At 41.8% G+C, this 15,401-nt stretch overlaps 1 protein-coding gene across 2 annotated transcripts; it reads right to left on the reverse strand.

Annotated features, from left to right (window-relative positions):
* Positions 1-1,170: 1,170 nt before the first annotated feature.
* LOC139465915 (abl interactor 2-like) lies at positions 1,171-14,867 on the reverse strand. 2 transcript variants are annotated; one of them, XM_071247914.1, is made up of 8 exons: positions 14,745-14,867; positions 12,324-12,491; positions 10,029-10,217; positions 8,823-9,240; positions 7,921-7,953; positions 5,118-5,168; positions 3,044-3,271; positions 1,171-1,733 (listed from the first exon to the last, which is right to left on the reverse strand). In XM_071247914.1, exons 1-8 carry the CDS (start codon positions 14,865-14,867, stop codon positions 1,570-1,572), a joined length of 1,374 nt encoding a protein of 457 aa, XP_071104015.1. In that variant the 3' UTR covers positions 1,171-1,569. The 2 variants fall into 2 exon arrangements, with proteins under 2 accessions (XP_071104015.1, XP_071104016.1); XM_071247915.1 differs by lacking the exon at positions 5,118-5,168.
* Between the last annotated feature and the right edge of the window lie 534 nt (positions 14,868-15,401).

The raw sequence follows: 15,401 nt of genomic DNA on the forward strand, positions 1-15,401 counted from the left end.
AAATAGTATGTAGTAATTCTCACAACATCGTGTCCTCCCATGTCCTGTTCCGCACAGTGATCTTAGCCCTAAGTTGATCATAACTCATATTCTTTAACATAGGTATATGACAGTCATAGCGCTATGTGATCGCACACGGAACATGGCCCAGTTCTTTATCATAACACAACCTTGGAGTTTGGGCTTACAGTCCGAGAAGAACAATGGCTGAAAACAACCAACTGAATGATTCTAAAAAAGATTGCTTGACGTCAAAGGAGTTGTGTTGAACTGTCTCTCGGACATATCAAAAAGATCTTATTAGGTACATATCTTGGACGTCAGCAAGAATGTGAGATCACAATACCCTTATTCATAACTAGAGATCAAAGCTGCAATCAGAAGATGCCTTTCCCCCAAACGAATATAAGTTTTCAAAACATGTAATTTGTATGTTATTGATTTTGAAAAATCATGCCATTACTTCTAAATTCTAAATTCTCACATTAAAACCCACATTCAACATGTGCTTCAAAGTACTTCAGTCTATGTTTTGGAAGGTGGGCCCCCATACCGCATGTTACGTAATCCTGTGTACATGGCTGAGAATGTGTGCGAGTTTGAGTCTGTAGAGTAATGTATAGTGAACAAAAATAGTTAGGGATCGTGAATAATCTTTTTAAAAATCATATTTTTAGTGAAGACTTTGCACACAATTTCATCAAGTATCCCCCCAAATATTCACGCCTCAACTTTTATTGTTGTGTATATGTCCTGGGGAGATGCACAGGTGTATGGGAGGAGGAGGGGGCCCATGCTGAAGGCAACTACAATCACCACGACCAACACAATGCCGATAACACATGTTGATATTGAGCATAATTTTGATTTAAGTGAAATGACAATCTAATGTAACAATGACACCAATATCCATCGGATTATCTTGAATATTGCAATAAAACTGACTTGTGATTGTAAAAATAAACATAAAATAACCATACAACAATTTCTATTATAAGACAAGATGAAATGCAACTGACAAAAGCTGACAGATATAAATCAATACAAACATAAATTGTGACTAAAAAGTCTCAGAAAATAACAAAACACATTTCTGAACATAAAAAGCATTAAAAGCATGTATACCCTTTTAAAGCAATATATTCTGAAAGTAACACTTGATTCCAAATTTAATTATGATTAAATATGTATTGGTGAAATGCGTAATAAACTTCATGGTAAGGACTGAAATATTCAGTGTAATACTTGTCATGTCAAATACCTGGAAGACAGCCACAACAGGGAGCTAGCTACCCTTCGTACTAATCAAGTTAAGAGTATGAACAAATTACTGACCATAAAAATGGCCTTTTGTCTAATATCAAGAGGGTGAAACTGAAGTTGAGCGTCTCAGCTTTCAACTAACGCTGTTAAGGTGTCTATAATCTTAAGTAGTTATTACATAAATATGTGCGTTCCAACAAATGGTTAGCCTCTACACCTTGGACAAAACAACTGGGTGAGAATGTTACAGAACATAAAGGTGAGATTCCCCTGCTGGTTGTCTGTGTGGTTGTGGCGCTAGACAGGTCAGATGCAGGGTTCCACGTAGTTCGAGGGGAACAGCCCCGTGGTGCCATCCATCACACCCTCCCACCAGCCATCGTCATTCTTCTTTATCACATAGATGACTGCATTCTCAGAAAATGTCAGCTCGTCGCCCTTGTCAGCATCATAGTCAAATATTGCCACCACTGAAACATTCCATTGCCACGTTAATGTGTATGTCTCAGCGATAAATAATATAGTCCACTATTCCTTATGATAACATAGCAAAACCCTTAAAAATGGCAAATGTCTACCTTAACTATTGGGCAGTTACTTAAGGACTACAATTTCTAACACTGTGTCTTCTCAGTGTACTTCCCATTCCGGGACAGAATAGGTCAAGACAGTTGACAGGAGACTTTGTTCCAGTGGTACTGTGACCTGGCTTATTGTGCAGCCTTTGAAGTTCACGCTAGTCTGCTAGCCTGCGACACCTAACCTGTGTTGTGGGCAAGCAAGAATCCAATGATAGTAGGCCTCATGACCAGGGGTTATTATTCTTAACCTGTTCTCAACGACTTAATTTTGCTACGAATTGGTAGAGAATGAAAGTGACAAAATGTAAACACTGTAAACATCTTGTTCAAGCAGGCTTAGCTACAAAATCTGAGGGTCAGTGACATCAGATTATACATCCTCTGGACCAGTTGTAAAACAAAACTAATTTCTGAGTCTGACTGTGTGTCATCATGACTACTCTATGATGTCGAAGGTTGCATGGCCCAAACTCTATTATACACGGGTCGCCATGACATAGCGGGAACTTTGTTGACTGCGGCATAAAACAACAATAGTTCACTTCCCAGAAAGTTATGAAGTAAATTGCATCCACAAAGAATAATGTGGCAAGGTGCAACACTGACGGTACATCTACCTGGGACACCTGGGCCACGCCCAGAACTGCACACTAACTGTGAGTGAGCATGGTTTTACGCCGCTTTTAGCAATATTCCAGCAATATCACAGCGGAGGACACTAGAAATGGGCTTCACACATTGAACCCATGTTGGGAATAGAACCCTGGTCTTCAGCGTGACAAGCGAACGCTTTAACCACTAGGCTACCCGACCACCCCCACGCTAACTCTGGGCCAACAGCTGGTGTGTTGAATTGGTCACCCCCATAACGGTACACAACTCTGGGCCAACAGCTGGAGTGTTAAACAGGCCACTCTCCCTGGGTCATCCTCTACCCACCTTACCCCGGAATCTCTATGCCAGTTATACTTGCTGAAACTGGTGTGACGTGGAGTGTGACCCACCTTACACCAGAATCTCTATGCCAGTTATACTTGCTGATACTGGTGTGACGTGGAGTGTGTCCCATCTTACACCAGAATCTCTATGCCAGTTATACTTGCTTAAACTGCTGTGATGTGGAGGGTGACCCACCTTTCCCCAGAATCTCAATGCCAGTTATACTTGCATATACTGGTGTGACGTGGAGTGTGACCAACCTTTCTCCTGGTACTCCTTGGGCACCCAGGCTGGCTGAGCGGTGAACTGCGGCCCCGTGGCGGCGTAGGGATCCTCCTCCTTGTGCTGGTGGTTCTGCTGTCGCGGATGCTCCTCATAGTCGTCGCTGAAGTTGTGGGGTGGGGGAGGGGCCGACCCTCCGTATTCAAACTTAGGGGGACCAGGGCCAGGTCGAGCATGCTCTGGGGGAGGGGGTAGAGGTGGGGATGCTGAAATAGTAGGTTACATACATCACTGGTGGCAGACATGATCAAAGACTAAGTGTACAGGTGTCTACTTTATGTAAAAAATGTCAGTAAGCTCAAATGTGATTTATCAGGGGTTTATCTAAACATACTCAGAGGATGAAAGTCAGCGCCCTGTATGCAGCAAATGTGAAAAAAGAAATTCCTTGATTGGGATTAAAATGTCAATATGATTTTAGCAAATGTTAGGCTGTAAAGGTGACTTGTTTGTCACTGATATCATGATCAGTAATGAGGAACAGGCTGTATTGCTTAGACTTACAATGCCATGTTAAAATATAGTGTTAAAGTACATGTACCCTTGATTAAGAACATAAGAACATATGGAAATATCAATTTTGAACAACAAAACAACTATTCTTGTCCCAGGGCACTTAGTCTTAGATAAATGCCTATTTCATAAAACGACTGTCTATTTATCATGTTCATACTTAGGTCAAAGTACAACAAGATATTTTATGGATGACAACTTCTTATTCTATTATTTTGTGACATTTAGGCTAATAAAAATAAATGAATTGGTTCTCAGAGAATGACTTTTGAAAATATAGTGTGGGCAATATTTTGCTTGTTCAAACTAGTATGTAACCAAACAAGTGCAAAAGTGAGCGTGGCTCACTAATACCCCCGACCTTCCTAGTGTGTCAGTAGTTACAAAATTAAATTGCTAGAATAGGGTGTGGGTTTGAAAAATTAATAAAAAAATGGAAAATTAATAAAAAAAATTATTTTTCTATTGACTGCACCCCTCGATATGCCACATATATACTAAGTTTAAGATGAATCCACTGAATAGTTTAAGAGAAATCGCGCAGACAAAGTCTTCAGACGGACGTTAGGGTTTGAAAAATTCATCAAAAAATGGAAAATAAATAAAAACAATTTTTTTCTTTTGACTGCACCCCTCCATATGACACAGATTATATGTACTAAGTTTGAGATGAATCCCCTGAATAGTTTAAGAGAAATCGCGCGGACAAAGTTTTAGGACGGACAGAACCTTGGTATAACTATATACCCCCAACATTTTGTCGGGGGTATAATAAAAGGTTGTGTACCATCAACCTGGGATAGGGCCTCCCAACATAAACAAGCATAGAAACTCATGTAAAGGGAAGTAACTTCGAGCTATATTGATTGGATCTATTTATATGGAAACAAAAACGAAATGTGCTGCAGACTTTCTGATGATGCAGGTGGTGCCTGAGAACCAGGTTTGGAAGCCTCAGGTAAAGATTTTGCTGTCAACAAAAGTTGCTTGATAACAGTATAGGGATCTATACCGAAACGTCTCATCATAATAGAATAAAGAAGCTGTCATCCAAAAAAATATCTTGTCTTTACCGATACTTACCCACTTCTAAAGATGCCAATCAAACAGTTCATATCTAGGTCACATATATCAAATTTCAAGGCCAATACATCAAGCTTAAAGTGGATAAGATAATTATGGATTTTATTTGGAGGAAAACCAGTGGTTGATATCATGAGCAGTATCGCACACTGACCAGGTACAAGGACACGTAATAAACCACATCACCAAGTATGAACCCCCAACTATCTTGGTTGCTGCTTATGACAAGCAATAATCAAAAAGCTCTCTACTTGTTGCAGATACCTTGTCACTTACCAAGCAACATGTGCTTGTATCTTTAGGCTAAACATGTTTAGTGACACACTAATTACAAACAATACTAACTGTGTACATCAATCTACATGATGCCAGGCTAAACGGTAAAGGAAACAAATCCATGTAACTTGAAGACAGAAAGTCATCAGTTGATGAGGATGAGAATAGAAGCATGCAAACCTGGTATTGTCATGACATCGACCGAGCGGTTGACATCTGGAGGCGGGGGATCTGTAATATACACAACCATGCAACATTCACAACACCTACAAGCAAAAGGAATGGAAAAGTAGTATTATATATACCAAAACCCTGAAAACAGACAAAGTCTGGCTGGCTAAATATGTTCAACTGAATGAAAGTCAGACACAGATCACAAACTAGTCACAGTAGGAGATCTGACTTGACACAGACAAACTTGTGTTTGACAGTGTAAACATGGGTCCAGTCTGTCTGGGGCATCCCCCATTATGCAGTGTATTATCCCATCAAGTCTGTGTTGGTAAATACCCAGGACCAATCACTAACAAACTTTTGTTTTGGGTCTGATTTGAATGACACAAACTAAAAATAGCCCTAGAACCTGTACAGGGGATGCAACTCTTGCATCATATTCGGAGGAGATCTTTCCCGAACTCTCATTCAGACAAGTGAGAAAACTCATTTTGATAAGTTGTTGACTTCAAACTCACATGGAGGGAAAATCTGTGACAAGCTAAGAGAGATGGGGACATTACTTCCCAACAGAAGCTATGGAAGCTAGCGGGTCCAGGGTAGTTATTCTGGAACGGAGATATAATGCACTGGACAATGGAGGATGTCTCACGGAATGACGACACCAGAGTACTACCAGCCAGGTCACAGCAGACCATAGTCATCCCACTACCATCAAGGCAACTTCACAGCTCAGTGTGAGGACCAAGTATGAGGCCCAAGTGTGAGACCCAAGTGTGAAACCCAAGAGTAACACCAAAGTGTTAAACCAAAGTGTGACCCCAGTGTGAGACCCAAGTGTGAGGCTCAAGTGTGATACCCAAGTGTGGGACCCCAGTGTGAGACCCAAATGTGAAACCTAAGCGTGAGACCCAAGTGTGAGACCCAAGAGTAACACCAATGTGTTAAACCAAAGTGTAACCCAAGTGTGACCCAAGTGTGAGACCCAAGTGTGAGACCCAAGTGTGAGACCCAAGTGTGAGACCCCAGTGTGAGACCCAAGCGTGAAACCCAAGCGTGAGACCCAAGTGTGAGACCCAAAAGTAACACCAAAGTGTTAAACCAAAGTGTGACCCAAGTGTGAGACCCCAGTGTGAGGCTCAAGCGTGAGACCCAAGTGTGAGACCCAAGTGTGAGACCCCAGTGTGAGACCCAAATGTGAAACCCAAGAGTGCGGCCCAAGAGTGACACCAAAGTGTGAGGCTCAAGCATGAGACCCAAGAGTAACACCAAAGTGTTAAACCAAAGTGTGACCCAAGTGTGAGACCCCAGTGTGATACCCCAGTGTGAGGCTCAAGCGTGTGACCCCAGTGTGATACCCCAGTGTGAGGCTCAAGCGTGAGACCCCAGTGTGAAGTTTCAATGAACCTGATAGATGTAGATCATGGAAAGTCATGGTAACAATCTGTCATGTTTACGGGGCAGGTTCTACTTAAAACAAAATGATAATCACCCCAGTAATAACAATATGGCTACAAAATTACATATTTTCTAATTTTTCTATGGATTATTCTATTACAGATATTCATGTTCTTTTTGCCCTGTGAGTGAGTGAGTGATTGTGTGAGTGCAAGGGCCTTCACAGACAGCGCACATCAAACAGCGTCAGTGTTGTTTCCACATCTCAGTAAGTTATCCTACTGCCAAGATCAACCACCTAATAACTTTCTTGTGTGTGATGTCAAAGTCATGAAGAAAAAAGAAATCATACAAGGATAGTACTATAAACAATCTGAATCCAGTACACAAATCATGCAGTTCCTATTGCGACTACTGCATTATGTGAATATATGCACAAGCAACTATCTCTACTGAGACAAAGGCTGGCACCATGTTCACAAAAGCATTGTTAGCACTGTGGCAAGTGTCGGTGTGCTAACATGACTTTGTGAAATGTTCCTAGATAAATTCAGTGGGACTACTACTACTAGTCTAACACACAGATGTGCTCAAGATGGAATGAATGCCCGAGGCACATCACCAAACATTGTGCAGTAGAAGAAAGGGCAAAGGCTGCACCTTTCATTGTTTTGCCACCATCTTACAATGACTCCGGGTGGTTATCACTGATAACGCCTACCTGGGTGACACAGAACCTATGTGAACCTATCATTCCCACAAATGGCAATACTAAGACTAAGCAAAGATATTTATCGGTTCCAGACATGGATACATCATTAAACATGTTGTTTCTGCTTTTGTGCTTAAGTTAGCGTAATATGAGCACATTTTTTACAAATAAAGTATAATAATATAATAAACTGACACAAATTCTTCTCCACCAGTACAATACTTAGGACAGTTTCATCTTTCATGCAACTTGGTTAAGATGGCACACAATCACAAAACCATGAAAACTGAGGCAATGAATTTGTTAGTTACTTTTTTGTTTAACACCACACTTTGCAATATTCCAGCTATATGATGGCAGCCTGTAAATCATGGAGTCTGGACCAGACAAACCAGTGATCGATATTGTGAGCAACACTCCATGACATAGGGGTATGATGACCACCCAATCCATTTCTTCGCCTCATACGACCACCAGGTTGCAGGCCAAGACCATGGTCTATTACTAACAAGCATGGGGAACCTGGGAAGCTGGATATGTTACTGCTGAATATACTGCTACATATACACATCAAGATATATGTCCTAGTCTACGCTTACCATAGTCTATGGTACAGAAGATAGAGGGTGAGAGACCATGCAGGATGGAGGAGGAGGGGGAGGGGGAGGGGGAGGGGGAGAAGGAGGGGGAGTATCTCACCTTTCCAGCCATGGCTGGCATATCGGAGCTGAGCTGTAGGGAACAAGAGACAGATCATGAACAACACAAGTTACTGGACGAACCCTGACAAAGTGTTCACATAAACATGTGAATGAATGCAATATCCCAGCTTTATCAGCCGCAAGGTTTAACATGTTTAATCTAGGTAGGGTGAAATGGGGTTTAACGTCGCGTCCAAGATTATGGCACTTATATAGCGACGTGCATGTACGTGTGTGTTTGTGTGGCTGCTTGCACTAGTCCTGACTGATGTCGATTTATGGTGCTAGCTCACTGAGATACCATGCCACAGTTTAACATGAATACCCCACTCAGACACTGTATACAGAATCCGAGCCAACCAGTCCTTGTTTTAGCCCCTTAATGCCGAGCGCCAGACAGGGTAGCAACAAGTACCATCTTTTAATGTCTTTTGGTATGACGCGATCGGGGATTGAACCCTGGACCTTCCGCTCTCGGGGCGGACGCTCTACCACAAGACCACAGAGGCGGTCTGTTTAATCTAGCCTGGATGAAGGAAACCAGTGGTTGACAGTATGAGCACCTTATAACAAGGACACCATATGAGCCAGGTTACAACAGGAAATGTTGATGACATCAACTCAAATTTCACTGTTGCTGCAGCGTTCATGGGTTACTATGAACACAAAATTTGAACTTACACAAAACAAATTAATATGCAGCTTAGGACTTTTTGTATTCAGTACAGAAGCAAAACCAACATTTCCAGTTCTTAAAAAAAAGGACTTTGAAGAGGAAAGCAAATATTCTTCATGAAGACTTTCATTGTCAAGTCTCAAGTTGTGTACAGTTATATACTCGTCAGTGAACCTATACATAATACATACAAACATATAGAACATACATACAAATATACATACCAACTGAATCTTGGTAGGCCAGTGGTGGCTGTGTGGGTCGTACCATACTGGGAGATGCTGGGGGGCCAGGTCTTTGTGAAATGGGTCGTGCCATTCCAACCAGCGGGGGTGAGTGCACTGTCCCCATGACACTGGGGGCATAGTTCATCTCGTACCGCTCCCTGGGACCTGGTTGAGGAGGGTGGTGGATCACTTGGCCAAAATGTGGATGCTGATTGGCTGGCACAGACGGTGGAGCCACTGGGGGTGCGACGGAGCGATAATGGCCTCCTTGGCTCCGCCCAAGGGTTCCTGAGTTGGAGCTAGCTGTGGAGCCAGACCTTGTGATGGGTGGGGTTGGTGGTTTCGTCGTCGGTGCTTGTGAGCCTTGGCTGCTGATGGATGGTGTACGGTTGGGCCGCGGAACAGACGAATGCAACTGAAAATAATTAAGAAACATTATAAAATGTCAGTAACCATAGTAACACTTTACTTCCACCTGTTGAATGGACCAAAAACATCTCTGAAACATTGTTTATTCTAAACATGCTAAAGCCGTTTGTTGTTAAGATTTTCTCTATGATCTGCCACTCAATTTAGTCCAGGTCAAGATGTCATTTGTACCGGGGGTGAAAATGACTCTGGGTAGTCACTGAAATCAGTTATTACTAAAATATATATGAGTGAAGAACTCAAATTACATTTGCTATCCCGTCAATTTGGCAAACCATGATCCCTCTCAGATCCTGACATGAAATTTAGTTACAGAATTCAGTCTGCTGAAATCTTTTTTTTTTTTTTGTTTGTTGTTCAATGCAACACTCTCAGTATTCCAGCTAAATGACAGCGACCTGTATGAGTATGGACCAGACAAACCAGTGATTGACAAAATGAGCATCAATCCACACAGTTGGGATACAATGACATCCATCTACCAATAGAGCAAGTCAACGAGCCTAAACACATCATTCCGTTAGTCACCTCTTATGACATGCATAGTCGCCGCTTACAACAAGCATGGGTTGCTGAAGACCTATTCTAACCCCGATCTTCACGGGTGCTGCTGAAATCTAAGTGACAGTAAAGAACTCTGCCATATTTTTTATCCATGTGATATTGTGCTTCGTAGTTTGATAACAGCCATTCTTGCCAAGCATGTTGAAGAGGTGTGAAGAGGGGAAAACATATTCAAAGAGCATGACTGATAATGATGTTTGTAGATTTTACCCGAACTCCGTGGCCAATGTCATCCAATACTGTGTAGTCAATGGGTTTGCGAGTATACTTGATTGGTCGTTCAGCCTGCTCAGGGAATACGATACCACTCTTCACTCCTAGAGGGCGGGTTGAACTTCTGTTTGTTGTCAAGACACCAATTTCTCTTCTTGCAACTTTCTCCTTGTGGATGTTTACAATCTGAAATGATAATGAAAATAATAACACCATTTAACATCACAACACAAACTAAGCTTCTGAAAAAGTATGTGGTACCTGTAAGAGGTGGTTGACACTGAGATACTATATGGTACCTGTGGGATGGTTGACACCGAGAGACTATATGGTACCTGTGGGATGGTTGACACTGAGATACTATATGGTACCTGTGGGATGGTTGACACTGAGAGACTATATGGTACCTGTGAGAGGTGGTTGACACTGAGAGACTATGTGGTACCTGTAAGAGGTGGTTGACACTGAGAGACTATATGGTACCTGTGGGATGGTTGACACAGAGAGACTATATGGTACCTGTGGGATGGTTGACACCGAGAGACTATATGGTACCTGTGGGATGGTTGACACCGAGAGACTATATGGTACCTGTGGGATGGTTGACACTGAGATACTATATGGTACCTGTGGGATGGTTGACACTGAGAGACTATATGGTACCTGTGAGAGGTGGTTGACACTGAGAGACTATGTGGTACCTGTAAGAGGTGGTTGACACTGAGAGACTATATGGTACCTGTGGGATGGTTGACACAGAGAGACTATATGGTACCTGTGGGATGGTTGACACCGAGAGACTATATGGTACCTGTGGGATGGTTGACACCGAGAGACTATATGGTACCTGTGGGATGGCTGACACCGAAAGACTATATGGTACCTGTGAGAGGTGGTTGACACTGAGATACTATATGGTACCTGTGGGATGGTTGACACCGAGAGACTATATGGTACCTGTGAGAGGTGGTTGACACTGAGAGACTATATGGTATCTGTGGGATGGTTGACACTGAGAGACTATATGGTACCTGTGGGATGGTTGACACCGAGAGAATATATGGTACCTGTGGGATGGTTGACACCAAGAGACTATATGGTACCTGTGGGATGGTTGACACCGAGAGACTATATGGTACCTGTGGGATGGTTGACACCGAGAGACTATATGGTACCTGTGGGATGGTTGACACTGAGAGACTATATGGTACCTGTGGGATGGTTGACACTGAGAGACTATATGGTACCTGTGGGATGGTTGACACAGAGAGACTATATGGTACCTGTGGGATGGTTGACACCAAGAGACTATATGGTACCTGTGGGATGGTTGACACCGAGAGACTATATGGTACCTGTGGGATGGTTGACACTGAGATACTATATGGTACCTGTGGGATGGTTGACACTGAGAGACTATATGGTACCTGTGAGAGGTGGTTGACACTGAGAGACTATGTGGTACCTGTAAGAGGTGGTTGACACTGAGAGACTATATGGTACCTGTGGGATGGTTGACACAGAGAGACTATATGGTACCTGTGGGATGGTTGACACCGAGAGACTATATGGTACCTGTGGGATGGTTGACACCGAGAGACTATATGGTACCTGTGGGATGGCTGACACCGAAAGACTATATGGTACCTGTGAGAGGTGGTTGACACTGAGATACTATATGGTACCTGTGGGATGGTTGACACCGAGAGACTATATGGTACCTGTGAGAGGTGGTTGACACTGAGAGACTATATGGTATCTGTGGGATGGTTGACACTGAGAGACTATATGGTACCTGTGGGATGGTTGACACCGAGAGACTATATGGTACCTGTGGGATGGTTGACACCAAGAGACTATATGGTACCTGTGGGATGGTTGACACCGAGAGACTATATGGTACCTGTGGGATGGTTGACACCGAGAGACTATATGGTACCTGTGGGATGGTTGACACCGAGAGACTATATGGTACCTGTGAGAGGTGGTTGACACTGAGAGACTATATGGTAGCTGTGGGATGGTTGACACTGAGAGACTATATTGTACCTGTGAGATGGTTGACACTGAGAGACTATATTGTACCTGTGAGATGGTTGACAATCAGTTACTATGTGGTACCTGTGAGAGATGTTTGTTTGTTGTTTAACGCTGCACTCAACAATATTCCAGCCATATCATGTATATGATGGCAGTCTGTATATAATTGAGTCTGGACCAGACAATCCAGTGATTGGCATCACGAGCATCAATCCTGTGAAAGATGGTTGACACTGAGTGACTATGTACTACCTGTGATAGATGGTTGACGCTGGACTCCATCTCGGCCAGTTGGTTCTGCTGCAGGTCGAGGAGCTTGAGGAAGTTGGTTGCCAGGCTGTTGATCTGGTAGGCCACACTGGCCAGAGAGTGTGTTGTATAATTTTTAGTTTCTTCCAATGCATGGCGCTTGTCCTTGGCCTACAAACATGTAGAATGCTCAGTGTTAGCAGCATGGCTGGGTACAACAAAGATACATTTGGTTGAACATGTTGAAACTAAGGATGTAACAACACATTGATGCAACAATGTCAACATGTATGTTTTAATGCCACTGTTAGCAATATGAGGGGACACCAGAAATGGGCTTCACATATTGTATCCATGTGTTATGTAGTGATGTGTTATAAGCAACCATGGTCATAAGAAATTAACGATGAGGAGGACTTGTTTATTGTACAATATTTTTTAGATGTGAAGTTTACATGATATATGGCTTTTCCACTGGATGAGAGGTTCGGTCACATGACCGTGAAATTGACACTCATAAGTGTATGAATGACAAAATTTGACGTTCATATGTTTATCATGAGACAGTATTCATGAAATGATGTAAACACTACTTCCACATTCCTGGGGTAACCCCTGGCTTTCACTGGCAGGAATACATACAGAAGTGTTGTTTCTGATCAATTAGACCCTTTAAAAAATCTTGAACTCAGAGTATTAGCATAAATTGAGAAATGTCAGAGAGTTTGACTGCATGAGTGTTCACAAATATCCTTGCTACAATCCATATTAGCAAACAAAACAAAGAAATGCACATTCAAACTATCGTAGTATCGCCTCGATCCGTGTCTAGACTGACAAGTGACAGTCTACAGAAATCTATGAATTTACCTTAGTATCTATTGGACACATCTCTATAAACACCCTTTAACTGATCGGCTAACTGATCAATGATGATCAACATATGTAACTGCCACATGTTCATTATATTAACAACTTTAGAAATCTTTCCTGTCACTAGTTTATTGTGTCGGCCATATTGACGTCTTGTACTTGATGTAAATGTATTACTGACTGACTTACTGAGGTCATTCTTTACACAACTTTCTCATCCAAAGATGATATTATTTGAATATATTTCTTGTAAACAAACTACAAGAGTTTTCTGTGGAGCAAGTTGAGCATACATACACTCTTGTCACCTCCCTTTTTGAGCAACTATCTTATTCCATGAAACAGATAGTTGTTGTACGGCCATCTAGTCACACTAGATAGTAAATAAAATTGTGTATAGATCTCAACCTACATCCTTCGAGGTAAAACTTAGTGATATACAAGGTGAAAGTCAATTCTTACAATTTTTTATATCACTAATTTTTACCTCAAAGGATGTAGGTTGATATCTATGCACAATTTTATTTCGTAAAATGAACTCCAATGAACTCATACAAGGTGAAAGTCAATTCTCATAATTTTTTATGAGCTCATTGGAGTATGAACCTTCAAAGTGTGAGGGCCAAACATTGTATGTACTCATACAAAGGGAAAGTCAATTCTTAAATAAAACACTGCAGGAATAATAAACCATGAGGGGCTCCTACCCTCTCCAAAATAATGTTGTCCAATTTTTTTTGTCATCAAGCTGTGAGTATTAATAGAACATGATAGAACAATGTTTTAACATGAAATAAACAGTGCTTCGTTATTCATTGTTTTTGGCGATTTATCACATAGATAACTCACATTAACTTATAATACCAGGGGCTAAGAAGTATGTATGCGAGTCAATACAGCTCTGAATGACCATGGTGACGTTGGGAAAGAGTTGAAACAATGGAAGTGGACACAATGAGACTATTTCAACTCACTACACACCACTGCATTTCTAGCAATGTCCTAAATTTGCTAAATATAAGGTAGTTGCAATCAATTTTATCACTGGAGTCTGATTTCGAGAGATATGACATATGACACTTTGACAGCCCCCCTGCTCTGTACCCCAATAATACTGTATCTTCATAAACAGGTCATCCAAAGCACATTTAACAGTAGGGGTACCTCAACTCATACTCAAAACAATCGATTTCTGTGTTTATTATCATCAAGGAAAATTTTCACCATATTTTTCATAACACTGTCGTCAGTGTCCCAGACATAAAAATAGTGATCGGACATTTGCCGGCATATAAAAGCAATTGTTGGGAATTTTGTTGTTCTGCTTGGTGTTTTCTCTTTTATTCATTCTTTCTTTTTTTCCTCTTTACTTATTAGAATCAGACCATTTTACGCATCGTATAACACACTCGACCCAGGATACAGACACGACATCGATTATAATCTAGCCTATGTGAGATGTTTATGAAAAACAATGTTTTGAATGACAGGTGCGTTCATGGACGATGTCGTCTGTATTTAGGACGCAATAGCAATTAAAGTTATCTCAACCTGAAGGTAGTTTCCTTCGCAATACTGTGCAACCCTTTCCAAGTTGGCATGGCTGTCCTGTAAACTCTGGCGTCCCTCTGGAAGCTCTGCCTCAATCAACTGCATCACTTCGTTTGCAGCCATTTTTGTATCCGACTTCCGGTAAGCGCATTCAGAACATCTCGTTATCCTTCGACTCCCTCATCACTTCGTTGTCACTCGCTCCTTCAGTAGCCGAGCTGCGGATTTCGTCGCGCTTTTAGAAGGCGAGGACATTCGGGTTACTTCGGCGTATTCCGTAAAAGTAGATGTGACCTAGTGACAGACATATATTTTGTGACGCCACACAATATTGTGAATCAGCCGCGATCAGTCAGCTGAATTTAAGAGATGAGCTTTTGGTACTATGCACGTTCACAAAGCTCGCATCCTTGGATGTCTGTCTCCCTGAACCATACTATCCGCTCCACTCAGCCCTAACTGTGATGCACAAGCCTTAAATGAAGCAAGTCTAGATTTCCCTCAGGTTCTAATCATTCATCTCAATTGGACTCCTTTCCAATTTCAGTGGAGTTATTTGTTTCTATAAATATTATATGTTTTCAGTGACTAAGCGTTAGTCTACCTTGGATGCTGCAATACTACCAACTCATTGGTGGCATCATACTTCGTATTTTC

The sequence above is a fragment of the Haliotis cracherodii genome, unplaced genomic scaffold, assembly GCF_022045235.1.
Source record: "Haliotis cracherodii isolate W230 unplaced genomic scaffold, xgHalCrac1.p SCAF_18, whole genome shotgun sequence".
Lineage (NCBI taxonomy): Eukaryota > Metazoa > Mollusca > Gastropoda > Lepetellida > Haliotidae > Haliotis > Haliotis cracherodii.

Bases quoted from the DNA above. Each gene is read 5' to 3' on its own strand.
- LOC139465915 (XM_071247914.1), bottom strand. From the start codon at position 14,867: ATGGCTGCAAACGAAGTGATGCAGTTGATTGAGGCAGAGCTTCCAGAG. The intron at 10,218-12,323 runs GTAGTACATAGT...TTATCATTTCAG, and splicing joins GCGTCAACCATCTATCACAG to ATTGTAAACATCCACAAGGA. The intron at 7,954-8,822 runs GTATGTATATTT...TGTTCCCTACAG, and splicing joins GGCCTACCAAGATTCAGTTG to CTCAGCTCCGATATGCCAGC.